The 25859-nt window shown below is 50.7% G+C and overlaps 9 protein-coding genes across 9 annotated transcripts; 3 read left to right on the top strand and 6 right to left on the bottom strand.

Annotated features, from left to right (window-relative positions):
• Positions 1-395: 395 nt before the first annotated feature.
• Positions 396-1417, bottom strand: F5B22DRAFT_295871 (60S ribosomal protein). The gene is made up of 3 exons (XM_047970464.1): positions 1089-1417; positions 888-1004; positions 396-807 (listed from the first exon to the last, which is right to left on the bottom strand). The coding sequence occupies exons 1-3, from the start codon at positions 1200-1202 to the stop codon at positions 589-591; spliced, it is 450 nt and encodes a 149-aa protein (XP_047829109.1). The 5' UTR covers positions 1203-1417; the 3' UTR covers positions 396-588.
• A 3909-nt stretch (positions 1418-5326) lies between these two features.
• F5B22DRAFT_295574 (uncharacterized protein) lies at positions 5327-5801 on the bottom strand. Its single transcript, XM_047970460.1, has one exon. The coding sequence runs from the start codon at positions 5637-5639 to the stop codon at positions 5400-5402; it is 240 nt and encodes a 79-aa protein (XP_047829108.1). The 5' UTR covers positions 5640-5801; the 3' UTR covers positions 5327-5399.
• Positions 5802-7487: 1686 nt separating this feature from the next.
• On the top strand, positions 7488-8581 carry F5B22DRAFT_614370 (uncharacterized protein). Its single transcript, XM_047975460.1, has 2 exons — positions 7488-8390; positions 8559-8581. Exon 1 carries the CDS (start codon positions 7523-7525, stop codon positions 8333-8335), a length of 813 nt encoding a protein of 270 aa, XP_047829107.1. The 5' UTR covers positions 7488-7522; the 3' UTR covers positions 8336-8390; positions 8559-8581.
• Positions 8582-10445: 1864 nt separating this feature from the next.
• F5B22DRAFT_295651 (uncharacterized protein) lies at positions 10446-11335 on the bottom strand. Its single transcript, XM_047970463.1, has one exon. The coding sequence runs from the start codon at positions 11160-11162 to the stop codon at positions 10701-10703; it is 462 nt and encodes a 153-aa protein (XP_047829106.1). The 5' UTR covers positions 11163-11335; the 3' UTR covers positions 10446-10700.
• Positions 11336-12321: 986 nt separating this feature from the next.
• Positions 12322-14584, top strand: F5B22DRAFT_295589 (uncharacterized protein). The gene has a single exon (XM_047970461.1). It carries the CDS (start codon positions 12792-12794, stop codon positions 14178-14180), a length of 1389 nt encoding a protein of 462 aa, XP_047829105.1. The 5' UTR covers positions 12322-12791; the 3' UTR covers positions 14181-14584.
• F5B22DRAFT_295611 (Oxo-4-hydroxy-4-carboxy-5-ureidoimidazoline decarboxylase) lies at positions 14516-15957 on the bottom strand. Its single transcript, XM_047970462.1, has 3 exons — positions 15772-15957; positions 15044-15629; positions 14516-14905 (listed from the first exon to the last, which is right to left on the bottom strand). The coding sequence occupies exons 2-3, from the start codon at positions 15614-15616 to the stop codon at positions 14852-14854; spliced, it is 627 nt and encodes a 208-aa protein (XP_047829104.1). The 5' UTR covers positions 15617-15629; positions 15772-15957; the 3' UTR covers positions 14516-14851.
• A 152-nt stretch (positions 15958-16109) lies between these two features.
• Positions 16110-18293, top strand: F5B22DRAFT_614354 (WD domain-containing protein). The gene has a single exon (XM_047975459.1). The coding sequence runs from the start codon at positions 16227-16229 to the stop codon at positions 17724-17726; it is 1500 nt and encodes a 499-aa protein (XP_047829103.1). The 5' UTR covers positions 16110-16226; the 3' UTR covers positions 17727-18293.
• A 621-nt stretch (positions 18294-18914) lies between these two features.
• Positions 18915-23411, bottom strand: F5B22DRAFT_614352 (WD40-repeat-containing domain protein). The gene is made up of 4 exons (XM_047975458.1): positions 22751-23411; positions 22414-22643; positions 22148-22305; positions 18915-22085 (listed from the first exon to the last, which is right to left on the bottom strand). The coding sequence occupies exons 1-4, from the start codon at positions 22998-23000 to the stop codon at positions 19493-19495; spliced, it is 3231 nt and encodes a 1076-aa protein (XP_047829102.1). The 5' UTR covers positions 23001-23411; the 3' UTR covers positions 18915-19492.
• An 8-nt stretch (positions 23412-23419) lies between these two features.
• Positions 23420-25504, bottom strand: F5B22DRAFT_614349 (uncharacterized protein). The gene is made up of 3 exons (XM_047975457.1): positions 25040-25504; positions 23651-24956; positions 23420-23575 (listed from the first exon to the last, which is right to left on the bottom strand). Exons 1-2 carry the CDS (start codon positions 25127-25129, stop codon positions 23832-23834), a joined length of 1215 nt encoding a protein of 404 aa, XP_047829101.1. The 5' UTR covers positions 25130-25504; the 3' UTR covers positions 23420-23575; positions 23651-23831.
• Positions 25505-25859: the final 355 nt, after the last annotated feature.

Raw genomic sequence — 25859 nt, 5'->3', positions numbered from 1 at the left:
TACGACCTCGACCTCCGTATGCATGAACGCGTAAGATCCTAAGTTCACTAAGATGGTCCGCAGAAATACATACACAACCTCGGTGAAACATCGTGGATTGGTGCAGGAAGGACTCAGGCCGGCGTGAGATGTGAGCCACTGGCAGTGACATACCTTTGCTTCTCCAAAATACAAGACAATTTTGGGGCGAAGTCCTGAACATAGCAAGGCCCGCCCATACATTGACCCTGGTTGGTGAGATTAGGCGCGAGAATTAGGAGCAATGGAAGTGTACAGCTCCCAGTGTACTCGTTTCTTGTGCATATCTAACTCTTTTCTCACAACTCGTCATCTGGCGTGGTTGACTTAGTAGGCGCATGGGCCAAGTCCCTTCCTCCGAAATTTGGCTCCAGACTCGCTTCAGCATACCATATCTGGTCTTAAGAAAAATCATCAATGGAGAAAAAAAAATTTGGTCATTTTAGGATCTATCGTCCTCAAGCGGCTTTTCGTTTTGTGATACCGTCCTAACCATCCTTAACACCGTTGAATGCTTTGGTGACCCCATATTCCTGAGTTCCGTAATCCTTGTTCTCATTGCCCCTACACTCACGGTACCAGCTGGATAACACCGCCAGCCTCTGTGATCTTTTTCTCGGCCAACTTGCTGACGTATCTAGCGCGGACGACGAAGGGAAATTCCGGGAGGCGTCCCTTGCCTAACAACTTGGAGTAGCCGAGGTTCAGCAGGTCGATGACGGGAGCAGTGTCTTTAGCCTCGCCGGAGACATATTTCTCGCGGACGTCCTCGGGAAGTAGGGAGGCGAGCTAGGTCAGACTGTGTTAGCCCGTATCGTGACGAGCTGACTGCCGCGGCGAGTGGCAGAAGGGAAGGGGTATTATTTTACCTTGTCGAGGTTGATAATCGGGTTCCACTGGTGATTCCGTTGGAGGTGGAAGTGGCGCATACCGACCTTTCCGAAGTAACCGGGATGGTATTTATCAATGTTGGTACGGTGGTGGTGCTATTTTGCGAATCGAACAAGCTATCAGCTATTGAACTGCGATAGACGAGCATTGATGGCCCCGGGGCGTGCTGCATTCCTTACCTGACCACCAGCCATACCACGACCACCAGGATGCTTCCTGTGCTTTCCAATGCGACCGTGACCAGCACTGACGTGGCCACGGTGCTTCCGTGTCTTGCTAAATCGGGTGGGCATCTCGGCGTGTTGGTGTAGAGGATGCGATGTCCGATTCGGCTGTTGTCGATTGTTTCGCAGAATGTGTCCTTGCTGTAGTGCGGTAAGGTGTGGCTAGTGGTGGGGAGGACACCCGGCTAATCTAAGGCTAATCTGATCCTGGCTTGGGGTAGAGGATGAACAAGCCACATTGGCGTCCCCTGGTTCTCTAGCCACAACCGCTGGTACGGATCTAGGTAGCCAAGTACCTAGGTACCTACTTATGTAAGAGGGAGGTATCTACATCTTACTCAGCAACTTCAGTCTTCCGGCCTTTCTCTCAAGAGAGGGTACAGATGTACTGTACTTTGTACTTACATACGAAGTAGTACGCAGTGCGCTACAGAGGTATAGAGGTACTAGTACTCAGATTATCAAGCATCTAAGTACCCAAGGGTTGGCTCTGCATCCGGACAGGGGCCACACGACCCCTCGGTTCTGCAAAGGTTTCAGCAAACAACCCCATAACAACTACACAAAAGTACATGCTCAAAACCTCGGTGTTTGAAACAGCGGGACTTGCCAGACCCGGCCGCTTGGCTTTCTCCTTGTCTCCTTGTTTTCATTACCGCTTGACCTGTATCCTCTCAAAGGCGTGGGCTTCTGGCAACTACATGTAATCAGTAGAGGTGTCTAGGGAGTGTGTGGTTGTAGTAAACCTACTATCCAGGTAAGATGCTTCGTTCGGAGCAGGCGACTCTAAGGATGAAGTTCCATAGAGAACCTGTAACGGGATCTGCCGCCCTAGACACTCGTTACCTGTCTAGGTATGGAGAATAGGAGAGACACTTAGCAGAAGACACAATTCTTCTGTCTCGGGTAGTCCCGCATACAAAGAAGGTGTGGAGGCTTATAAGTGCTGCAATACTTCGATACTCGCTCGCTACACACCACCCAATTGGGTACATATTAAGGTAGTCTATACGAGCTCTGCGAGCCCACTTGACTAGCTCTAGATGCAGGTAGGCAGAGGATTGCAATGAGAACCATAACACTGGATATCTACTAAGTATTATATTCGAAACATATGAACACTGGGCCGTGTATAAAGTAAGTACAGTAGCCTGGGACCCATACTGACCAAGTAAGCGTGCAAGGATTAGGTTTCTAAAATATGTACAGTTAGTTGTATGGAGATGACCTCATCTACTACCTAGGTATACCGGCAGGTAAGTAAATACATAGATGTCTGTAGAGGTATTTAACCCATCCTTGTGTACTTATTCTTCTCATCCCGACGATGCGGGCCTCAGTCGCTAGTGTATAAAAGACCCGGCGTCTCCGCGCCCTCTTCTTGGGTTAGGTAAGGTATGCGCCTGTCGAACATCGAGATATCCACATGCTGAAACAGACGCAGTCGCAGATCAGTCTGATGTGGTCTGAGTATCACGCGGCTCTGCTGCTGACCACCCTTTCCCCAGCTGACCCAAGATCGACTCTCTGCGGGTGAGCAACTTTTTATCATGCATTGGGGCTTGCACCGGCCGAGTGTGACGAGGAAAAGAGGAAAGGAACGGTAACCGTTACGAGTATTTACATTGAACAGGTCGCGCTCAATGATCGACCTCGCTTAGTACGTCACCGAGACACCCGGGCGCTTGGTAGGCATACTCAGTTCATCTCAGCCCTGCGAAATACAATATGTACAGTATGTAGGTAATGCGTCTAGGTTCGTTGTGCAACGTGACGGCAGATTAGATCGATTTCTTACAACACGGCACTCCACGAAACCTAATGGGAACCATGATTGCCTATCTACACAGGCGAATCCGGGGAACGGGCAGGCTTGCGCACGGGTCGTCGCATGGAGACTGGTGCGGATGGTGATGGAATGGACGTCTTGGATCACGCAAGATGAAATACGAGTTGCACGGATACTCTAGATAAGTAGATTACAGTATGAGGCATAAACCTATGCTTCAACGCCCGTTACGCCTCAGTTCATAAGGGTAACAGCCGCTCAGTGGCCGGTACAGTCGACGCTATCTACTAGTGGGAAAGCGGAATTAGAGTGAGGGCGTTGAGGAAGTTATGAGCTACAATGGCAGGATTACGTTGAGGCTAGACCATTACCACCTTTCCACTGCATGGACGATGATTGGTGAAAGACCATTTGTAACTAGTATCACCTTGACAGTCATCTTGTAACGTTACTAGTAAAGACTTGGCTATAAGTTGAACAAAATCTTCAGGAATTTCTGATATTGGAGAAATCGTATGTTGCAATTCTTTAGCCGCCGTTCAGCATTGAATTTCAACGTACAGAGACACGGAGTTCAGACGACTGATCTACTTTGACCCCAAAGGGCCGCGCCCGCGTTGCGAGATCGACCGTTGGCAACCACTCAACACGTCCGTGTGGAGTGTTGGGTCGTCGTCATCACGAACACCGGCCTATGTACGTGGGCCGGGAGACGTTCAACAAGGCGTCGCTGCAATGCTATGAGACAGACCGGTGGGATCTTAGGTAAGGATCATATCGCGTTCTTAAAAGAAGGGGGGCCGAATCGACCATACTTCGGTCTGTGACTGCATCGAAGCGGACCGTCCTTACTCCTAGTTCCGGCTGGTAAGAGTTGAGGTGTTCCCCGGGACCAAGAGATGTCAACCCCAACCAAACAGTCTGAGCGGGTGTCCGGATCTTCAATGCGAACGTGGATCAAAATTCAGAAGAATAGTTCGTGGAATGCACCTAGGGTCACGAGGTAGGGACGTAAGTTGATATTGTAAACCACCGATGGTTTCCGTGCATGCCTGGCCGGAGCCGTAAAGACCGGAATTCCGCTTCATAGCCAATGCCGCCTGGCCATTACCCGCCGTGAACGGCCATCGTTGTGGCCATGGTGATAAGATCCACTGGCCGCCCGCATTCATGGGATGGACGAAGTGCGTAACACTACACATCAGACGTTGCAGTTTTCCGGTGACAACCCACCTAACAACCTTATCTGGACAGGTGCATTAGTGTAGTCTCGTCCAGACGTTCTTCATGTGTCTCGTGCGTCCTTGGCTTGCAGATCCAGCCGCCGTTGTGTGTGGATTGCAACCCAGGCCCTGCATACTGATGAGAGACGTGTTCCAAGGTCTGCTATACGTAGTAGTCCACAGAGTCACGGGTAACCAAAAGCGGCCCTCGCATACCTACGCGGCAAACGAACGATTAGATCTCCCGACGAGTGATTGCATGTAGGGTGCCGTGAGGGCCGTTAACCTACCTAAGTAGACAGTCGAGGTTGTTTTTCTTCTGCCGGGATTAACTAGACCCGACTCCTTGCCGAGGGCCTGGCTAGTGAGTTTCAAGGACTGCGTCGGAACGGCTCTAAGTATGTGTGGGCCAACCTTTCTAGAGACCGTCTAGTACCGCGTACGAAATAGAGAGAAGAGACAACTATCTAGACATGTGGTTAGGTGCTCAATATGCAAATAATATATTCTACTACGTCACTGGGAAAGTACTGGCTTCTTGTAGTTATGCAGTGTTCAGTTTCAAAGCTTGATATCGGCTATGGTAAACGGCTTGAGCACAGCTCCTTTCCGAGAGACATGAAAACCACCCCTATTAGCTGTTACACGCTCAGCGTTTGTCAGATGCACCGAGCAATTATTCGATTGCGGGAGCAATTAATGGATGTCGTGCATAGCCTAGCCCACCTTACCGCCTCTTGGTTGAAACGTCACTGGAGATGTTTTGAGAGCTCATCTGAAGCTTACTTAAGTTTTCTTGGCAACTACTGAGGGTCTGCATCAAGGAATACCTGGCGAAGTGAGCACTTGAACTTCGCCCTCTATACTACACTAAGCACCATGCAGTTGTATTAATTTCTATGTATCTACTTACGTGCTCCATCAGTGAAGTAGGTATGTTATAATTGTGTTTGTAGCAGGAGCCGAAAGCCATGATTGGCCTTATAATCCACATTACCTTAAAAGTTCTAGATTAACAATATCAAGACATCACAGCCTCAAGGAGGCTACCGTTCGCAAGTCAAATGTCGAACACACAGCGCGCAAACACATTGACTGACGTCGGCTTCGCTCTGGCTCTACTCTACAGGTCAAGCAGTCAGTAAATTAGGTTCGCTGCCTACGAAAGAGACACATCCACACGACACTGCTGACGAAACTGGAAACCGAGGGGCTCCAGAAACAGTTCCAAGATGACCAGGGCTGGTGCTGGTGTCAGGGGTGCTCTGTAGTTAAGACCGGAACGGGAGGGTTCAGGGGCTGAGAGAGAAGACTGGAGAAGCCTCCACGTCCAATGGGAACCCCGGTCTTCTGAATAAGCGCATCTCTGTAACATGTTGAGGCACCGCCCACACAAAACCAAACCCGCACAATGTCAGACGTTGAACGTCGAAGGTCAAACTCGAAGCTCGTACTCAACATGAACGAGAGCGAGAAAACAAACAGAGGACTCATCTGCTACCGCTGCATGTAGCCGCCAAACACTGCTTCCAGATGTATTTCTGATGTCTCATGTATGGCGATGCGAATGTACATGGTATTAAAGGAGAACGCCAAGCTTGCGCGGGGCTACTATTCATCAAGATGACTTCATCCTCCGACAAACACTTGATGCTGTGGCTGATACATACATACGGTTTGCACGTAGAACACAACAAACGGCTGTGAAGGTGTGCCAGAAAATCAGCAGCAACAGCATGTACTGCAATTAAAAAAAAGAGAGAGACAGAGACAGAGAGAAAGCTAAACGGTTCTGAACGTGACAGCGGGTGGTCAACTATGCGGCCTCTGGTTTCTGCAACTCGGCCGCCGCTCCATATGTTTACACGTCGAAACACGACAAGGCCAGGAGTTTGCCGCGCACCCAACGAAACGGGAAATTTACCAATAGCGCTTATTCTCCTGACCCTCGACGTCGTTTCAATGAATATGTGTCATCCCAGGCAGCCCAGTCTCGCTTCGGGTCTGAAAGTAACCCAGCTTCAACCTGGTGAAGCGGTGCACTTGGATACTGACGTGAGGAAAATGCTCTCAAGTTATACCAAGTCGAGTCTGGTTATACAAGTCTCAAAGAGACATATGGGGTTCGGTCAAAGTCACTGGAATCCCCGGTCTTGATCTTAACGAGCCTAGAATTATCATATGAACGCCCATTTTGAAAATCTCGTCTCATGCCTTGATTCACCTTGGGGGGAACAGTACACCCCTGTCCAACATCTTGGCTCGGTCTGGTCCTCCCAGTTCTTCTTCAAATCGACCGGGGCCTGGCTGTTTTGCATCGACGCAGTCGATTATGGACATAGCAGATCAAGTTAAGGTCGTGCTTCTGATTCTGTCACATCCACCCCATATTACCAGGATCGATGACAAGTACGGCAACGGGGTTAATGTAGTGTATGCGCGCATGATGGAGTGGGTAGCGGCCGACCCCAGCAACCCTCAGCCCTTGTTCCTGGATGAGGCGACGTCCGAGAATGGATGAAGCATCAGATGCGTTATCGTTAATATCTCACTTGTGCCCCTTCTTCTTCAGTCTTTCTCTTGTTTCTATTTCTCTGCTTTGCCCTTATCACGCACGATTTGTGCATCGGTGACAACGTTTGTTGCGTGCCGTCCTCCCTTTTTCTTTTCTTTCTTCGCAGCTAGCGACCACTCTCTTTCATTGACCAACTGGCTTGGCTGCTTACACTCTTTTGAATTACCTTCATCTTGGTTATTGGTGTGATTCTATTCGTACTCTTGAGAGGCATTTCCGGTCTATCCTCTAACTCGTCTTCCGTTTCACGACTTCAGGGACCCCTCGCATGGTCGGACAGACGAGACATATCTTCGTCTAACTCATCAATAAGTGACATAACCGGATTCAGACCTTTTAAGGGCACCGATACTCATACTTCAATACAACCTTTTCAACTCATTCGATTCATCAAGCAGCAAGACCTGCGCATCTTAGCCCAGTATACATTTTATACACATTTCGCTTCGTAACGGCCGCACCGTCATCGATTGTCCATCACAGCAACAAGTCATTTTACACTACTACAAGATGGCCCCAACTATTCAGCTGAATCCACAGGAGGGTGTTCCTTACACCCCAACAAGTGATGCTCATGATCGTCATGAATTTGGCATCACGAAAAATCGGAAGCTAGCGTCAACCGGAGGAGGGCGAGCTTGGAGTGAAGATGAGGTAAGTCATGAAGAATTAATTGGAGCTGCGGTATTCACGAGGCCTTCGATCTGGGGAGCAGTATACTGGAAATAGGTTCTGGAGAGGAATGGTGCTGATTGGTCTTGTGGAATAGGAAGTGTATCTCTTGCAGACTCGCCTCCAAAAGATGCCGTACAAGCATATTGCCGCACACTTGAAAAAGACCGAGCTGGCTTGCCGCCTTCATTACCACCAGCTGAGCCATGGAAGTAACCGCCGCAAGCGCACCGCATCAGTCTCTTCGGGTTCCTCGTCCGAACAGTCCCCGGTGCTACCGGCTATTAACCCTTCCATCCAGGATTCCTCATCTCGAGATATCACCCCTCCTGGAAGTGCAGGTAGCCATGAGCCCACCTCACCTGACTATTCGAACTCAATCCAGCTGCCCAGAATCATGTCAAGCAACAACGTCTCGCCACGTCTTCCAGCTATCCTACCAAAGCCGGCCTCGATGACGCTCTCCACGGGCATGACCTCGCCAGCCTTGAGTTTCCCGACACCTCTGCCCGATAGTGCCCGATCCTTGGGTCCGTCTCCGTTTCCGCAACCGTCACCTCTGGGACAGGTACCAAGCCTTCGACTCGACTGCACTCTACCTCCGCCATCGGCCCATGTCGACATCCCTCGGCTCCAAGCCATCTATGCCGCTCACCGGTCGTCGTTCTGGGGTGCCATCGCAAGCGACTACGGCTCCGGTGTAAGCCCCATTGTCTTGGAACAAGCCTGGAAAGCGAACATGTTCTCGGGCGGAACCCAGACGCCAATCACGCCGGCCCCGAGCCCCAACGACCGCGACAGCATGTACGACAGGACACGCATCAGCGCCATTCTCGGCACCGACAGCCACCCTCGGAGTCCGAAGGAGAAGGCGGTCACGCGGCGGTTGGGAGAGGAACGCAGCAGCGCCGGTGTAGCACCCGCAGGCATGCCGTCAGTCTGAACCCGCATCGAGTCCACTGTTGGTTAAATAGAGTGGCAACAGAGGTTAGGCGACACTGTTCAATGCAAAATCAGTTATGGGTTGATTAGCAGAGGGGGGGAGCTGATAGCAACGTACTCCATATTCGCAAACACCAGTGCTTTCTTGATAAACTCTTTACTTCTTCGTGCAACCCCCTTTTCAGGGACTGCTCAGATCTGACTATTGGAGATAAGATACTTACCTTTAACTCACTTTTCCCATTCTTACATATCCGCATTGATCATTTTTGCTACGAACAATTACCTTTTACTCCCCATCCTCCTTTCTATATTTTCATTCAACCTTCGTTGGCCTAGATCTAGGGCTTGTGGAAGGAGTCGCGACCTATAGAGGGTCGATTAAGATTTTCCCTTCTGTCGTTCACCGAAAGAACACGAAAGAAGAAACACCATTTTACCTAAGTGGCTCTACAATGGCTGGATTGTTCTCTTGTTGGAGGAACGAGAAAAAGAAACAGACGATGTAAGGGGGGTTGGTTCTGGTTGGCCGGATGGCATGGACGATGAGAGGCCAGTCGGAGATGGTGGGTGGAAAAAGGCTACCGCGACAGTAAGTCTTGAAGGCTGTCTGGTTGGTCGGTTGGTCGGTTCCCTGCCGTACAACTACGGAAAACGAACGACATGACGAGAACAAACGGAACCATGACGGTTGGAGTCCGGCGTAGTAGGGACCTGTACATTATTTCACTTTCAGGGCTGGTTGGAGGGAGGCACAGATATGTCGTTTCAATTTCTTCTTGACGTAAAGAGGGTTTTCACTGTGCAATATCGTAGTTGAATTGACGATTCATCTTAGAGACATGATACAGCGAGTAAGTTAGGAATGAACCTCTTACTCGTATGCTTTAGTATAGGTGTATGCTGTTGGCTCAGCGTGCCTTTTTGAGATGCCAGGGCCGGGGTGGCCGATCTCCCTGGGACATATTGCCCGATGTATAGCTCTGGTGTAAATGCGGCAGTGCGGTCGAGGTACTACGAAGGGTATGTCTGATAGATGTATACCTAGTCGGATATGAGTCAAATACTAATCTTGGAACCACGTGGGTGGGTGAAATTGTAAGCTCGCCACTGAGAGAAATATTGACATCCTTCATTGACTATTGACAGGGCGCAAGGTACCCCAGGAAGAGATCGGGAATTACAAACTTGCCTACGCAGGTACCCAGGTTAGGTAGTTCACTTGAGTAAGCGAATACAATTCTGTTTATTAACGCAGCCGAGCCCCGGACGATAACTCAGCTTCTCTAGGCCTGAGATTAGAGAATGCCGAAGGCTAAGCAATGATTGCTGGCAGAACAAACCGCAGCAAGGTATATGTAAGTAGGACAAACGAATAGGATACGTTGAGCCTCGAGTGAGGCAATCAATATTCGGCCGGCAAGATGCTTCGGAAAAGCGAAGCGAAACAAGGCACCATTCCAGCCCCGGCCGAAACAAGGGTAGGGTATGCACCACCATGTTCACGAATGAGAGATCTTACATGCAAACAGGTGAAAATTTCAACGAGTCTCGTGACATTGGCTTGCATAAAGTTATATGTAGGAAGTATGTATATGCAGGAGGCGACATCTGTCAGACAGCAGGGGACATGCCGTCTTTGAGGTCTTTTATAGATGCTGCTGTCGGGAGGATCCGTGTATTTCTCTTCATGGATGCTTCGGGCTATCATCAAAAATCCCATAGGTGCCAAGGTACTTGGCCAGTTTGCAGCCTTGTCATGAACAGCAGTTATGGCATATGGAGAGGAGGGAATAGTGTACTTAAGTCCCAGATTGAGATACTGAAGATGTCTAGAAACCTCGAGATATCTTGAATCAAAGTCTGTCTACTTAAGTAGGTAGTTACGACTCTTCCGTGTCTCTAGGATCTCATTCTACTGAGTCTCTGCGTATTCGGTCTCAGCTGGCTAGAGTTGCCAGTACACAACGTAATTATCACAGCCTCGCTGGAGAGAGAAGTTTCTTCATACTGTGTAGTTTGAAGCGCGCGGTTTGTAATTTAGATATGAAGAGGATGGCGAGTCGAAGGATTTACAACCCTGCTGCTGTGTCCTGCTAGCGTCAGCCTACCTAGACCTCATCCGTGCAAGATGATCGTCCCCCAGATCTGCCCAAGTAAACTTGGTGGTATGCGGTTTAACGAGCCCAGTCGAGCCGTCGCGACGATGTACTCTTCTAGCCTAGCGCTTCACGATGCCAAGTCTCTCTTGACCGCTCTAGATAGTGGATAGCAGCTCACGCCGTCTGCTCTGCATGTACACATGTATGTACGTATGCTCCCTGGACCATGTCAGGAGATTTGCGTCCCAGAAACCAAAGAATCCCTCACCCTGCTAACCCCCCTCCTCTAGGTACACGGCCAAATCGCGAATTAAAAAGCGCATTTACATCACCTACCTGGCTCCCTGCCAATGATCTAGAAGGTCTGGAAGAGACGGTGGCTTCAGTCCCATGACAGTTCCCAAAGTCCAGTCTATTGGGCTGTACAGACACCTGCCGACCGAGGTGGATTGGTGTAGCAGCTACAGCGCAATGCCGCTCATCCGGATTAGTAGATGATGATCCCAGGCTGAATACGGCCTGGAGAAGAATACCACCATACGTGTCATGCATGCGTACCGCTAAGCTCACGGGAACATAGCGAGTGTATGTCGGCTTCCTGCACCTCCGGGGAAGAGGGACCAGACGAATCTGGGGTACTGTCGATGAGCGTCTGCAGGAGGGGTGCCGTCCGGGCTCATTGGGCGGAACAGCCTGTCGTCGTTTGGTACTCGTCGTTGCAAGCATTGCGCATTGCGAGGCTGCGGGTTTGATAGGTCCGTCAGGGGCTGGTCTGGGAACGCGACGGTCTGCCACCCTAATTAATCGTGTCCAAAACCTCACTTGGCGAATTGCAATCGTGGCGATTCTCGGTGGCCATGCTATGAATAGAGTGGTGTGGTGTGGCAGCTCGCTGCTACGCTACGAGCTGTACACTACTTTGGCGAAACCCCGGCCTGCATGAACAAGGATTCTCCAGGATATCTCTGGTGTCCTGCATCTCCTTCTCCATACCCTTTCCCAGTCCTGGTTCATCCCTGATCCCACCTGTAGTGTGCTTAGGACACGACAACTGTGGTCTGATTTCGCCGTTCACAGCCCAGCAGCTGCTCGAGCATCCGCTGCGCATACTGTCATATAGGTAGCAGCATACTGCGAAAGCTTGACTCCTTGAGGTTGTCCTTCTCTGGATTGACTGTTCGCTGTGGGCGATCTGTGACTCGTGTACCCTCTTGTCGACGAACGGTTCGACAAACATAGGTTCTTCAAGTGCGGTAGCATTCTGCGAGGCCCGAAACAAGCAGCAAAGGACGGGAAACAAGAAAACAAATGTAAGTAAATAATAAGAAACGCTCGTCTGGCTATGATTATACACACATACATAAGCGTACAGATTAACTCTGACCAATATACAGCCCGGCTATTAGTACCAGGCATACACGCGCAAGACTCCGAGCGAATAGGCACCGGCGCCGGCGTTTCTAAACGTACGATGTAGTGTACAATGCTGTCAGTACTCACATGTACCTCCTCCTCCAAGCGACCCCTCGTGCAGTTCAAGCTTGGTATTAGGTAAGTAGTGGGTAGTTGGTCACCAGTCCTTCACCGACGTTGCGACCCTGAAGCCAGCATAGCCTTGCTCCATCCCCGTGCTCACGCGCATTGGTTACCTAAAGGACATGGACTGAACCAACAGTCTGCTCTCTCTGGATGACATCGTCCTGACATACCTACGAGGTGCTTCGGGGACGCGTCCTCTTCGAATCTATGCTTCACCTCGGAGAAGCGAGACTGTGAGACTGGGCTTTCAATATTAGCATCCTCTCTCTCTCTCTCCTCTCTCTTGATCTCTTCCCCCTCGACATATTGTCCCTGCATCTCTCGGTAGTTACGCCAAGGTCTGTGATACGTGTGCCATCATCAACGGGGCTAATGCTAGTCTAAGTCACACACCATTACGGTGTTGGAGATATTGAATCCTTTGTGCTTGGAAATACTTGACACTTCCTTAGCCTCACGAGCATCTTAGGTGTGGCGGAAACTTAAGTCTTCTGCCGACTGGAACCAAGCACGACTGGCTTGCTGCTATTCACAATACCCTAAAAACTTGCCTAGCCCTATCAGTTGGTTGATCTACGAACATTAGCACCCTCCCTTCTATGGGCTCACGATCGACTATGCCTCATGACTCTCGATAGATGAAGTTCTAATTGCTCTCCGCCTCTTCATCTCCTCTCGAATACATGGATCCGATCAGGAGACTGCCGCCTTGAACACTTCTTACATCTGGGGATCTTGGAGATTTCTTTGTCCTCAAAACTCGCTTCCTAGCCGGATGATCGCCGTCATCATTTTAGAATCACACTCCGCGCCATCATGGAGCTCGACGCCCAGCAGGCACCACTCAGTCCCTTTGGGACGTATGCATGTCAGGTGAAACATACTCAGCACATGGAGTTGGGCGGACGGCCCTCATTGCCGTCTTCGTCAGTATCATCTCGCTCTCCAGCGCCGTGCGAAGGGTCTAGGGGTGTTGGCGTGAGCTCTTGGGATTCGTGGGATTTGAACCGGGCCCCTAATGCTATCCCAAGTGCAAGATCGTGCTCAAAGTCCTGGACACCCACCAAGTCGCCATATGACTCTCCCCAGAAGATGGAGGCTCGGTTTAAGACGTGCACGCCTTGTGTTGAATCTGAGGAGCAACGAGCTGAGGCAAATCTTCCTAAGCATTCTTCTACGCAGCCAGAACTGCCTTCGTGGCAACAAAGAAAGCGAATCCGTACACTGGACGACGTCGATGGTCCGGGCACTGCTGCGCTGTCATGTAAGAAACGCCGCCTTCTCCTGCACCTTGTCACGTCACGCCTGTCGCGCCCGTTTTCGCTTCCTGCGACACATATCCTCATCCGGGAAAGCGGCGACAACATGCCTGTTCTACATCGCATCCAACAACTCGCGGCACTCGGAGCCCGACGGTCTGCCGGAAACCAGGGCGCACTACTTGTGCGGAAGGCTGCCATCCTCAACCGTGTGCGCATCGGCGTGCGGAAGGCCGCTGTGTCCAGGGGCCATACGATAATGGCCGATCTTGCGGCGCGGTATAATGCGCTCAATCACGGATTGCTTCTAGTTACAACACCCACATCCGCTACATTCACCGTCGCCAACGTGCCAATAGTTGCACAAGGCCATAGGACGGTGCCACCTATCTGGCGGCCTCATACTACTAGCTTTCACCCGCCTATACATCACGGACATCATCAATACTATGCTAATTATCACCCTTATCACCAACCATATCATCAGCAGCAACAGCATCAACAACATCAGAAACAAGACAGATCCAGTCGTAGTATAGATATAGCAAACCGCTTTGATACACGACAGGCAATCATTCCTAACCAAGGCTACGAACAACATAATAGTACTACGGATATAACGCAAACGGAAGTAAACCTCACACACAAATACCCCAGCGAGACAGCACCACCAGAACAACCAAGAAGCTCCATCCCCACTCCCATTCCACCACCCGCCGATGCCGTCAGCGACGAAGAGGACAACACGGCATTCCCGGCGGCGAGCTTCCGCGATCGGTACGCGGACCTCTCCGACGACGACATGGACGACGTATACGCCGACTTTGGCGTGCTCTTCGGCTCCGGCGCGCGGTCGCCGGATAGGGGGGCCACGAGGAGTCCTGCCGAGGAGCAGTTCTACGAGGAGTATCTGGACGAACTGGATGGGATTCCTTGGGTTGTTTGAGATATAATCAGTACATCGTAATACCAACCCTCCCACCCATCTATTATGTGTGCAATACGTCTGTCTCTGTTGGTGTATGGACCTGACAGAGGGGATTGGAAGCATTCACCGGAAACTGACTCATTCCGGTGTACGATGTATTACAGGGATCAGTGTGAAGTGAACCTGGTGGTTAATCAAAGCGAGAGATACAGGAAATCGTGGCTTTATTTAGTAGGGAGCGCTGTTGAGACGGGGATTGCGCCCAATCGATAGCATCTATCATTTTGATAACATGCCTATCAAAAGAAAAGCATAGACAGGTTTCTTTCTCCACGATTAAATGTGGCGATTACCTATTGAATCTAAGCGCACCCAGAATAACTTCCTACCCGGCGAAATGCTACCTACACCCTCTAACTCCCGCTTTCTATAATGCTGAAGCAGAATAATACTCTGTCTCGATAAGACCAGGATAAAAACGTGCGAGCTTGTAGCGCCTCCAATACTCCCAAGTCAAAGGTGTCTTAACGCAAGCTGAAATGGGAGAAGCCAGCGCAAGCTGTTTTATCTGCGCAGAACCAGTGTGATTCGCTTTGCTCATAGAAGATTGCCGCCATGCAGCAATTCCATCCCAAATCACGCCCCCGAGATGCAACTATATCTCACATCAAACAAGCCAAAGTTCTTTCTCAGCTATCAGAGCCCAGCTTTTTAGCTCGGTCCATCGCAATATCAACCATTGCCTGCAATAGCGTGACATACTAATTAGTCGCTCGTCGTTGAGTGGGTTTTCTTTCCAAGGAAAACAAAACATGGGAAAAGGGGAGTTAAAAGGGAGTCTTGATAAGTCTCGCGAGACATGGGACAGACAGACAACGCACCGAAATAGCCTCCTTCTCTTCCGCCCGAATGTCCCCTCGATCGATACGTCTCCGCATGTCTTCCATGACGACGTCTCTACTGCGGCCATTCACAAAGACCACGTACCGCAAGCCGGGGAACTTCTCCTCGTACTCGGCGTTCAGCGCAGCTAGGCGCTCAGCCTCGTCGGCGGCGCCCCCCGTGTTCAGCTGCGCCTGTTCGGCGCGGCTCTGGGCGCTGTCGACTTTCTTTTCGCCGAGGCGCGGGTGCGAGCCCAGGATGTCATGGAGCTTCTCCCGCGAGGCAGAGGACGAAGGAGAGGCAGGAGAGGCGGAGTACACGGCGAGCTGTTGCAGCAGGGACCCGACGTAGCGGATCAGAGAGGCGTAGGTGGTGAAGGCGGTGTCGTCGTCGGGGCGATCTGCTAGGACATCCGGGTTGGCGACAAAGCGTCTTCTCCGCTGGATGGCGGGGACGGCGATGGCGCGTAGCTCGGACGACGGCTCGAAGAGCGTATCCAAGATAGATGTGACTGTTGCTTCATCTGCGTCGGGCAGTGAAGAGATGGGCGGCAGGCTTGGTGCGGTGGCCATTGTGTTGGTACTGCTGGATGAAGCTATAATTATTCGGTTATATTTACTTGTCACTTCGCAACCTCGGGAGATATCATCACGTCATGAAGAATTGAATTTCACACTAAGACAAGGGCATAGAGTGCTCGTGAAGTGGGACCAGCTATTTCACCTACACTTCCAACGTGTCTATCTATACTCATTTGATCGTCTAGGGAGGCACTTAATGACGGCGCTCCTACTTATTAGTCCTTAGTGTACGAAGAGGTAGTGATTGATGGGCGCCGGGGAGCACCGCGATGGAGGGGCAATGGAAAGAATGCTCCGGTAGGCAGTCTAAATCAACCGCTAATGCACCTACCTATATCCGTCTTATCCGTCCCGCTTTAGCACTTGTCCGCCTATCATTTGATACTCAAGCCACAGAGACTGAGCACAGCCACATATCGCGGGGTTGGCGCGGGGCACCTGAACCTTTTTTTTTTTTTTTTTTTTTTTTTTTTTAACACCATGACCAGATATTCAGGGTCTCTCTGCGCGTAGTCCTCGTGCCACTAAGCGCTTGCGTCTCAACTGGTCATACTAGCCTACATTTTTTGCCCAACCCATCGCTATCATATCACATAATACCATGTCGAAACGTATAGCCGAAGAAGGCGATGGAAATGCCCCTCTCAAGGGGGGCGACCGCCCTGAGCCCATGGATGTAGATGATAAGGAAATGGGCGATTTCGAGGACGAATTTGAGGACGAGTTTGAGAGTGAGGATGAGATATTCGAAGCTGGTGTCGACGGTAGACCCGATGCCGAGAGGGAGGCCGAGGAACGTGCTGCAGCCGCCATGGAGGTCGACGACACCAACGGGACCTTCATCGTCGGTCGCAACAAGCTCGAAGCTGGCCAACATCTTGCCCCCGACCTGGGAACCTACGAGATGCTGCACAGTCTCAGCACACCGTGGCCTTGTCTCTCGTTCGACATCGTGCGCGACCGTCTGGGCGACAAGCGAGAGAAGGTGTACCCGGCCACCATGTATACCGTTGCTGGCACCCAGGCGGATAGCAGCAACGCGAAAGACAACCAATTGATGGTCATGAAATTCAGTGGCCTGAGCCGCCAACAGAAAGACGATGATTCAGACTCTGACGATGACGAAGGTGACGACGAGGACACCGACCCAATCCTCGAGCACAAGTCGATCCCCCTGACATCTACCACAAACCGTATCCGCGCCCACCAAATTCCTTCCTTAGACCCCTCCAAACCCCCAACTACACTAACCGCCACCATGACCGAGTCTACCCAAATCTTCATTCACGATGTAACACCGCATCTCGCTTCGTTCGATAATCCCGGCACTGTCATAACCCCTCAGCAGAATAAGCCCATATCAACCATCAGGGCCCATAAATCCGAGGGTTATGCGCTGGACTGGTCGCCTCTCGTGCCCGGTGGAAAGCTCTTGACGGGTGATAACGAAGGCCTGATCTATGCTACCACAAGAACAGATGGTGGAGGCTGGGTAACAGATACCAGGGCTTTTCAGGGCCATACCAGCAGTGTCGAGGATATTCAGTGGAGTCCACAGGAAGCCTCCGTCTTCGCTTCGGCGTCTAGTGATGGCACTGTTCGCGTCTGGGACGTAAGGAGCAAGAGCAGGAAGCCGGCCATCACGGTCCAGGTCAGCTCAACCGACGTTAACGTCCTTTCATGGTCGAGGTTAACGACCCATCTACTGGCCACCGGTGCCGACGACGGAGTTTGGGGTGTCTGGGATCTGCGCCAATGGAAAGGAGGCGCCGACAAGCCCAGTCCCATCGCCAGCTTCGCCTATCACAAAGAGCAGATTACTAGCGTCGAATGGCACCCAACAGATGATAGCATGGTGGCTGTTGCGGCCGGAGACCATAAAGTCACACTGTGGGATCTGTCGGTCGAACTGGATGACGAGGAGAGCAAGGATACCGCTGGCGTGAAGGACATGCCTCCCCAACTTCTCTTCGAACACATCTCAGAACACGCAAAGGAAGTGCATTGGCACCCGCAGATTCCTGGTACATTAGTCGCCACAGGCCAGGAATTCAGTATATTCCGACCTATCCCTGTGGTTTATGGTATACACGGGAAATAAAGAAGCCCTGAGTTAAGTGTAAGGCCTCAAGACGAAACGGTACCGGCCGACTGAGAGACAGGCTAGTTGCACCGAGCAAAACCGCGTAGTTGTATGACAGCTCCAGATTCCAACTTGCCCGTGTAAGCTGTCTTTAAAGGTCCGACCTCATCCCGGAGATATATCATGTCTATATGTCGTGCACCAATTGAGCTGAGTCCATGGTGCAAGATATTTCTGGACCTACTATGTTGGGTACATGATGAGATAACAGTCGATAGGTGTTCACTATTCCCGAACAATAGATACCCCTGGATTTACCCCCTTTACAATCATCAGCTGATATTCTACCATGGCTTGTCGGGATATGTACTCAGTTAAGACCGGTGTTATATCGGCCCCGAACTACGAAGGGGCTCTAAGAGCAAGTATATTCAAGCCATGAGTCGCCTGTGTGTTGGCGTATTTGAGCGGCGGATGAGTATTGGCGATGGGAGATCGTCATCTGCTTGTAACGATGCATCGTAAATAGCAAATATCAACCATTCTTATACATAAGTTATACATATAAATACCTTAACTTCCAGATTCATAAATCCCACGTAAAAATGCCGAATCCCGTAAAGCCATTATAACCCGTCTTCTCTTGAGAAAAAAAAATGAGCTTTCTATGCCTGTTCACAAATGGACTCCACATATGACAAGGGCTGGTAACAGGGCTTTGAATCGAAGCCACCGACAATACAATCAATCATGTGTCGAGGCTGCCAAAATTCTTTTCTCGGCCTTAGCGACTGATCCGACTCTATACACAGTTATACAGCCCTTTTACCACGGCTTCCGCTCATCTACAAAGCTCGAGATGTCGCATTGCCAGCGAAGTCCGTAATTATAACCCGATATTTCCGCACTATCTCATAACGCCTCTTTCTCAGAGTAGGCGCCCTTAGCGGTAGTAGATGATCTACATGTTTGCCTATCCTGTATGCGCATGGTAACATCACACGTGCTTCTGTATGGAGAATCCGACTCTTTGTTTCCCAACTAGGTTGATCTCACTAGATTCGCGGAGATAGTTACAATTATAGAGGTGCCAAGTTATAGTTCACCTCTCTCAAATGACACTCGCATACGTAAAGAGCGACTGTTTCAATACATCGCAATCAAGCAGTTATCATGATTAGGGTTCCATACAAAGTAGTATATCTATCCATCCTTTTATTACGTTCTTCTGTCCTCGTTCACCGAGTCAGTATCTCCTTTAGCTTCGGCAATCGCTCAACGAAGGCAAGTTTTCAAGTCTTACAATGCCATATCTAGGGCGCTGAACTTCGAAAATACCCATCCTATCCGCACATCACGCAATGGAAATAGATATGTACCTATTCAGGGTATCTCGACACTTCATCCATAATAATACACAGATATTCTACACGAGTATATCCGATGCGTATATGCAACACATTAATGTACTCTTCTTTCTTTCCTTCCGCATCACTTGTCTTCCCTTTCTCCAGCACACATCTCTCTCTCTCTCTCTCTCTCTCTGTGTGTGTATGCTAACAACGAAGAATCAAACGACAAGAAAAAAAAGCACTCGCTCAGCGCCATCTATATGCAATTTCCCTTCCCTTTCCTTTTCTAACACCCAAAACAACACAATCAAACAACCAACCGACACAAGCAACAAGTTATGAACAGAACTCGCATGCACATATACACTCCTTCACTCACCCACCTCCAGACTCGCATATCAATGATCTGATCTGATCTGATACATGCTCGTATCAAACATCGACCATCCGCCCACACTTCCCACAAAGCAACCGCTGTGCACCCCCAACTCTCTTAGCGCGAAAATCATGGCTCCCACACTTAACACACTCCATCTCCTCGCCCTCTTCACTAGCCGCAGACGTGATCTCAGAGCTAAGCCGGCTGAGTATCGACGAGGTACGATTCGTCCTCGTCTTACTCAGCATAATACGTTGTTCCGGGGGGGCCAAGAACCCATCGTTCTCGTCCCGTTCCTCAAGCGGCGATGGCTTGAGAAGACTAACGTTGCCGCTCCGTCTGCGATCCTTGAAGAAGCTGCTATTATTCTCGTGCGATTGTTGTTGGTGGTGTTGCTGTTGTTGTTCTGCCATGATGTCGGATGACGATTCTTCCAGACTGCTCTCTCGGCCCCCGAGGCTTGGCGTCGGCAGCTCGTCCGCTGCTGTCTGGAAGGACCCACCCAGGGTTCCCTCATGTTTGGACGTCATTGACGAGTGGCGTACCCCCATATTACGCCATTTGTTGAGTTTCCAGAACGAAGAGGCTGTGCCAGCAAGGTCGAGTCGTGAGTCCTCGCCTTCGTCATCGGCGGAACGGAAGGAGAAGCCGGGAGCTGGAGGAACCGATGTCTCTGTCTCTCCTCGTGATGGTTCGCTTATCCTGTTGGATCGAATACTTGTGGTTGGGCTGGTAGGGTGTAATGTGGGCGATGTTATGTTCCGAAGTTGCCTTCGAACCTCTGGTACTCGATTTATGGTGGGTGATGCAGGCGTCCGTTTCACTGGCGATGGCGATCGCACGCTGCCCGCGGGAGTTGTCGTGGTAGTAGCGGTGGCAGCAATGGAGAGTGGTCGACCCGGATTTCCTTCTACGCCTTGACGCCAAGTGTTGATCCTGTCTGAATTGATTTGAAAGGGTTGAGAAAGTGAGCCACGTCGGGAATGCGGATCCCGACTGCTGACGCTGGTTCCTGTCATGATGCTGCCTGTTCTCCCAAGTAGCAGCTTGTCCCTACCAAGCTTTTTCGAAAACGACGAATTGGTTTCCCAATTGTCGTGACGACGTTTGGCGAAAGCACAATCTTGTCGGAACACCTTAATGAGGCCAGAATTGTCTGTGGTCACGATGATATTACCATCACGGTGATTAGAACGCGAAATAAAAGCGGGCGTCTCTTCTGGTTTCTTCGCCTTAACCGAATACTCTGATTGGGTATCGCACACAGAGGGCGTTACATTCACCATCGATTCGTCTTTGCTCCGCAAGGTAACGGGTGGAGGATTACAGAGCGTGAAGATGGGGTCATGAGACGCTTGGAGAAGCTGACGAGTCGTTGTCGGCGCAAAAATAGCCGTCGTTACAACCTCGGAATGAGCTTGGAAATACTCGTGAGGGCATTTTTCTTTGCTTTCAGATCCGGCCATCTCCCTCGACCATATAAAAGCTTTTCGGTCCTCGCTACCGCTGATGACATATTCGCCATCATCACTAAAGCTTGCTCGAATCTGGTTACATGTATTCTCATGACCTTTGAGCTTAGCGTCAAGGGATTTATCCGCCATGTTGTATATGCGAATTCGTGAATCATTTGACGTCACCAAGAGTTTGACTTCACTGTCTGTGTCGTCGGGGCCGAAGTTCATCGTCTGAATGCCCGTAATCTTACTTCCTTTTGCATTTTTGCCGCGCGAGGACCGTACATGTAACTGGCTGAGGAACCTGAGTCCCTCGGTCTCGTAGAACATGCAGATACCATGGAGGGTCCCGGCAATAGCGGTCTTACCATCAGGAGAGAATCCTACAGCCGTAATGATATCGGACAATTGACTTGAATATGCGACAGCTTTGTCAGGTATGCTCCATAACCGCAAGCTAGAATCGAGCGAGCCTGCGAGGAAGAAACGATCGTCGCGAGGGTGAAAAGCGATGGAAGCGACAAAATCCTTGTGTTTAAACGTGCACAAACACTCACGACGACTCATGTGCCAGAGTCTGACGGTCTTATCCATAGATGAAGACAGTAGAAAGTTGTTTTTGCTCCAGCTCAGGTCAAGAATATCACCTTCGTGTCCAGTGAACTCGCGAGCGGGCTTTGAATGGAAAACGGGTGCACTAAGATGCTCTTCATGCTCTGTGCTAGCATTTTCCTCCTCGTGATAGGTCCTGCGATCCTCCTCCGTAGCGATCACTGCCCAGACTCGCAGAATGCGATCTCGGCCACCGGTAGCGAGATACCTGCCATCCTGGCTGAATTCAGTGGCCCAAATAGGACCACTCAATGTCGAATCACCTTTGGTACGTGCTGCAGAGGAGGGTTTCTCGTTCAGGGGTTCTCCTTGTCCAGCTGATGACGACAGCCCTGTTCCCGCCAATTCCTGGGCCAGGAATATGCGGTTGAACTCCCTGTCCTTCTTGTACTGAGCGTGGACTCGAATATAGCGTGGCGGTTCCTTGTGGTGGGGGATGTAGACGGCGGATGAGAAGGCGAGGGCATTGGCGCCTTCAGTTCTCTGTTCACTGAGTTCGGATTCGTTATCCAAGACATCGTCATCCTTCTTCTTACCGCCTATCATGCTCAATCGACTCAGGAAAGATACGCCCTTTCTATGGCAAAGCAACAAAGACGAGTTAGTAGTCGGTTCTATTGAGATTCAGGTGGCGCATACTTCTTGTCTTTGGCCGAGTCGGGCTGAGAGGAAGAGAGCTTGTTAGCGATGTCAGGGCCGGGACGCTGTATGGAGTCATTGGAAGGACTATCCGGGTGCGCGGAGTTGAGCAGTCGCGACGCAATTGAGCGTTCTGTATTAGTTCTCGTGAATATATGCTACGGATGATAGACTATCTTAGCACCGTCAAGACGAAAGAGTGACATTGAAGCGGCACTTGTGACGGTGGCAGTAGCTTCAGGAAGCAGAGGGGGTGCTCGACGTACGTGGGACAAAGGGTCTACGGAGGCCGAGGGATGTGCAAAGGACGTGGTTCGTCCATTGGTAGCGTTTCTTTGGTCCTTGAAGTCTTTAATAGAGTCCCTTGAATTTCTGGGTTCTTTGATGGCATCCTTTGAGACAGCCGAAGTAGTATCCTTGCGAGCGGGTTTCGCTCTTTCTTTCTTAGCTGGGGTCTGGGTTGGGGTTGACGACAGTCGTTGTGAAATGTCGGTGCCTAGAACCGGCCGGGGCCAACCCCAGTTAGCACATGGCTCTTCTGGCCTATTCTCTTTACCCGATGGAGCAACGTCCAGAAAGAGGGTCAGCGAGATATGTACACACCGACATCGCCAGAAGAGGCTATCGACCGCGATGGGCGAATAGGACTGTCTACAGTGGTGAGACTGCGTCGAGGTATGTTGACGGGGCTGGCGGTGAGAGCCGCCGAGGTGGCTGAGGCGTCGGTGGAGCGGGCATGGCCATCGTGAGACGGGAGAGGCGTCGGTGGATGTGATGGATCAGCGCTGGAAGCGGCGGGGCGGTGTTCTGGAATGTTGCTGCCTTGAGCCGTCACGGAAAATGCAGACGACATGTTCCATCCTCTTTTCTCATCGTACGCTATCTTGGGGCTGTATTAGACGCTCCTCGGCGAAATAGTTATGGGGTTTCCTAGAGATAGCGGTGCTTGAGATGGAGATACCAAGTTAGTTTCTCAGCGCATTCTACGAACTGCCTGGTGGGCAGGTAGTGGTATGGTATGGGGTAAATCAGATGAAGATGTCATGAATGCAACGTTGGCTGGAGCGCGCCATGCATACATAGTAGGCGAGTAGGTACATACATACCTACCTAGTTTAGAGAGCATGAACTCGATCATCTGTGATCAATCAGAATCAATCAATCAATTAATGGTCGAGAAAAAACGGACAAGCATCGTAGTTGGCTCAGAATGGCTCAGAATGATTGGACCGCGGCGACATGGGCCAAGAAGCAAGCAGTTTTGGGGGAATCGATAACCAACCCCTAATCTGCAACTCCCAAAGGAGCATGACGTAGGCATATTACATCGGTACCTCAGCAGGGGGGATCCCAGTTTCTACTCTGCTTCTACCAAGTAGCTTCTGGCGGCTAGCTGCTTAGCTTACTGCATGAACAATACGCGGATGGCTAAAGATCGGTCAAACTCCATTGCATGGGATATCAGGAACCGCCGCGTCCCGGTATAGAATGCGTTATACTTACGCGGATGAGTAAATTGGAAGGGCCATATGGGCGGATACCTAGGTATGCATTCATCTACTCTTCGCGATCGCAATCGCAATCGTAATCGTACTTCGAGGGGTGTGGTGGAGAATCTAAGTAGCAAAGACAAGAAAAGAGAAATACCTAATAGAACGGAGGAAAACAAATAGTCAAGGTAATTTCATATTATCATTTCTTGTTCGCCAGCTTCTGCATTGGCGTTATCTTGCTCGCCCTCGTCGTCATCCTCGTCCAGATCGAGAATGGGGTATGTGAGGAGAGCAGCGATGCCTCCCAGCGCATCTAATCTCTGTCCACTTTCATGATCACTACTTAGAATTCTGGATTCACCCCCATCCTCCTTCACCTTGTCCACTATGGCCACGTAGCGTTTCCGCGTCGCGATGTCGAGGCTGCGGAAGAGCGAGTTATTGATAAGTAGCACGCCGCCACCCCGACCAACTGCACCCTCTCGGACCGCCTTCTCCACCGGTCCTGTGCCGTACCACGCCCGGCCATCGTCCTTGCGTATTCGATCGAAGAAGTCATCCATGAATCTGGTCTCCTTGGAGAACTTCATGTCTTTCATCGTCGTCGTGACCTCGGAGCTCTTGAGAACCTCGTTGAGGCTGTGTAGGTGACCCGAACTAGAATGTACCACCGTCGCCTGCTTCGCCATCGCCATCATGGTCTTGTCAGCCCTGCGCGTCCCCTCGTCGGATATGTATTTCCTGAAATCGGTAGCCACAAAGCCCGGGCTGGCCAGCAACAGAGGGCGTGGGTTGGAGAAGTCGATGCTACGCAACAATGTGGACAGGGTTTTGTCGAAGAAGCGGCGCATGCCCGAGTCCTGGTCGGAGCTGGCTGACCGCTTTTTGGGTATGGCGCTCTCGACACGCTGCTTGAGGACAGTACGAAACTCTGTAATGAGGCAGATGTTGGCTATGCCCTCCTGCATGACGACGGCGGCGACGGCGCCATCCTTGTCCTGCTTGAGCGCATCGGACAGTGTCTCTCGCGCGACCGAATCCCAGCCGTACTTCTTCCAGAGGGTGAAGGGCCGGTTGAGCTCGAGGTCGAGCGTGTGGTACTGACCGATGTTGACGAAGGCATTCTCGACGATGACGGTGCCCGACACGTGGAGCTGGGAGGCGGCGGGGTCGAAGAAGGTCGAGGTGACGCGAATGGTCAAATCGGTGTGAACACGCTCCGAAACGGTGCTACCCGTCTTGGACTCTGTGGTGACCTTACGGATGGCGTGCGCCTTGATGACATCTTGGGGACCAATCAGGTTATTGGCATGCCACTGTTGGGAAGAGAGAGAGAGGGAGAGGATTTAGTCTGATATTGCTTGTATCGGGTTTATGAAGGGTGAGTGTTGTCACTTACCATATCTTCTGGATCGGTGGGGAGCAGGGTCACACTGTCCTCGCCGATTTCCTCGAGGCGCCGTGATGATTTGGAGCCGACGAGCTGCATGATGGCGACTGTGAATGCGGGGTTGCAGCAGAGCACGGCACGGGGATTAGCAATGGCGATGCTTAAGATATTGAATGGTGCGCTCGCCGGGCCGTCGAATTTGTCGGATTGTCTCTGGTAGGCGTGCTGGGTGTTTCCGTGATAAGTAATCAGTAATCAGTAAACTACTCGACGATGCTCAAGCGTTGGGAATGGATGGGTTACATGTGCAGACACTCGGGGGCCGTTACGTCAGATTGGTAGTGCAAGTAGATGTACATACCGCCCTAACATTTCATGCATGAAGTACCTGTGTGCAGGGTGCAGGAGGGAGTACCTGTACCTTTCCATCATAAAAAGGAGCCCACCCACTCATACAAGGTACAAGCAAGAAAGTTCAACTCTATGTTATAATATATCCATTTTCATCTTTCATTTATGCCTGTCTGTGTTATTATTCAAGACATTCTATTATTAGTCCACATAGCTTTCCATCTAACTTACATGTTCAATGGCTATGTGTGGCTACTTGGTTTTGCTAGGTAGTTCGCGCATCTTCTCTCCTTGAGTTGTCGGGGTTTAGATTACAGTATTACTCACCTACCACACCAAGAATATTCGCCATTGCTATACGAGATGATCATCTTCAACCTACCTACTTACCTACCTACTTATTAAGTTAATGCCCAACCTCAGATATAGATAATCAGCTCCGTTACTCCGCGATCGGAATGAGGTTGTGGATAACGCC

Source organism: Xylaria bambusicola (genome assembly GCF_022495145.1).
Source record: "Xylaria bambusicola strain CBS 139988 unplaced genomic scaffold F5B22scaffold_33, whole genome shotgun sequence".
Taxonomy (NCBI): domain Eukaryota; kingdom Fungi; phylum Ascomycota; class Sordariomycetes; order Xylariales; family Xylariaceae; genus Xylaria; species Xylaria bambusicola.
The sequence above is the reverse complement of the archived record's forward strand: the minus strand, read 5'-3'. Positions and strand labels throughout refer to the sequence as shown.

Excerpts from the sequence above, each read along its gene's own strand:
- F5B22DRAFT_295871 (XM_047970464.1), bottom strand. The coding sequence starts at position 1,202 with ATGCCCACCCGATTTAGCAAGACACGGAAGCACCGTGGCCACGTCAGT. Across the intron at positions 1,005-1,088 it reads GTGGTATGGCTGGTGGTCAG|CACCACCACCGTACCAACAT; the intron begins GTAAGGAATGCA and ends TTCGCAAAATAG. Across the intron at positions 808-887 it reads CGATTATCAACCTCGACAAG|CTCGCCTCCCTACTTCCCGA; the intron begins GTAAAATAATAC and ends AGTCTGACCTAG.
- F5B22DRAFT_295574 (XM_047970460.1), bottom strand. The coding sequence starts at position 5,639 with ATGAGTCCTCTGTTTGTTTTCTCGCTCTCGTTCATGTTGAGTACGAGC.
- F5B22DRAFT_614370 (XM_047975460.1), top strand. The coding sequence starts at position 7,523 with ATGCCGTACAAGCATATTGCCGCACACTTGAAAAAGACCGAGCTGGCT.
- F5B22DRAFT_295651 (XM_047970463.1), bottom strand. The coding sequence starts at position 11,162 with ATGCTTGCAACGACGAGTACCAAACGACGACAGGCTGTTCCGCCCAAT.
- F5B22DRAFT_295589 (XM_047970461.1), top strand. The coding sequence starts at position 12,792 with ATGGAGCTCGACGCCCAGCAGGCACCACTCAGTCCCTTTGGGACGTAT.
- F5B22DRAFT_295611 (XM_047970462.1), bottom strand. The coding sequence starts at position 15,616 with ATGGCCACCGCACCAAGCCTGCCGCCCATCTCTTCACTGCCCGACGCA. Across the intron at positions 14,906-15,043 it reads AAGAGAAGGAGGCTATTTCG|GCAATGGTTGATATTGCGAT; the intron begins GTGCGTTGTCTG and ends ACGCTATTGCAG.
- F5B22DRAFT_614354 (XM_047975459.1), top strand. The coding sequence starts at position 16,227 with ATGTCGAAACGTATAGCCGAAGAAGGCGATGGAAATGCCCCTCTCAAG.
- F5B22DRAFT_614352 (XM_047975458.1), bottom strand. The coding sequence starts at position 23,000 with ATGTCGTCTGCATTTTCCGTGACGGCTCAAGGCAGCAACATTCCAGAA. Across the intron at positions 22,644-22,750 it reads AGCCTCTTCTGGCGATGTCG|GCACCGACATTTCACAACGA; the intron begins GTGTGTACATAT and ends GGCCGGTTCTAG. Across the intron at positions 22,086-22,147 it reads GACTCGGCCAAAGACAAGAA|AAAGGGCGTATCTTTCCTGA; the intron begins GTATGCGCCACC and ends GCTTTGCCATAG.
- F5B22DRAFT_614349 (XM_047975457.1), bottom strand. The coding sequence starts at position 25,129 with ATGCAGCTCGTCGGCTCCAAATCATCACGGCGCCTCGAGGAAATCGGC. Across the intron at positions 24,957-25,039 it reads CCACCGATCCAGAAGATATG|TGGCATGCCAATAACCTGAT; the intron begins GTAAGTGACAAC and ends TCTTCCCAACAG.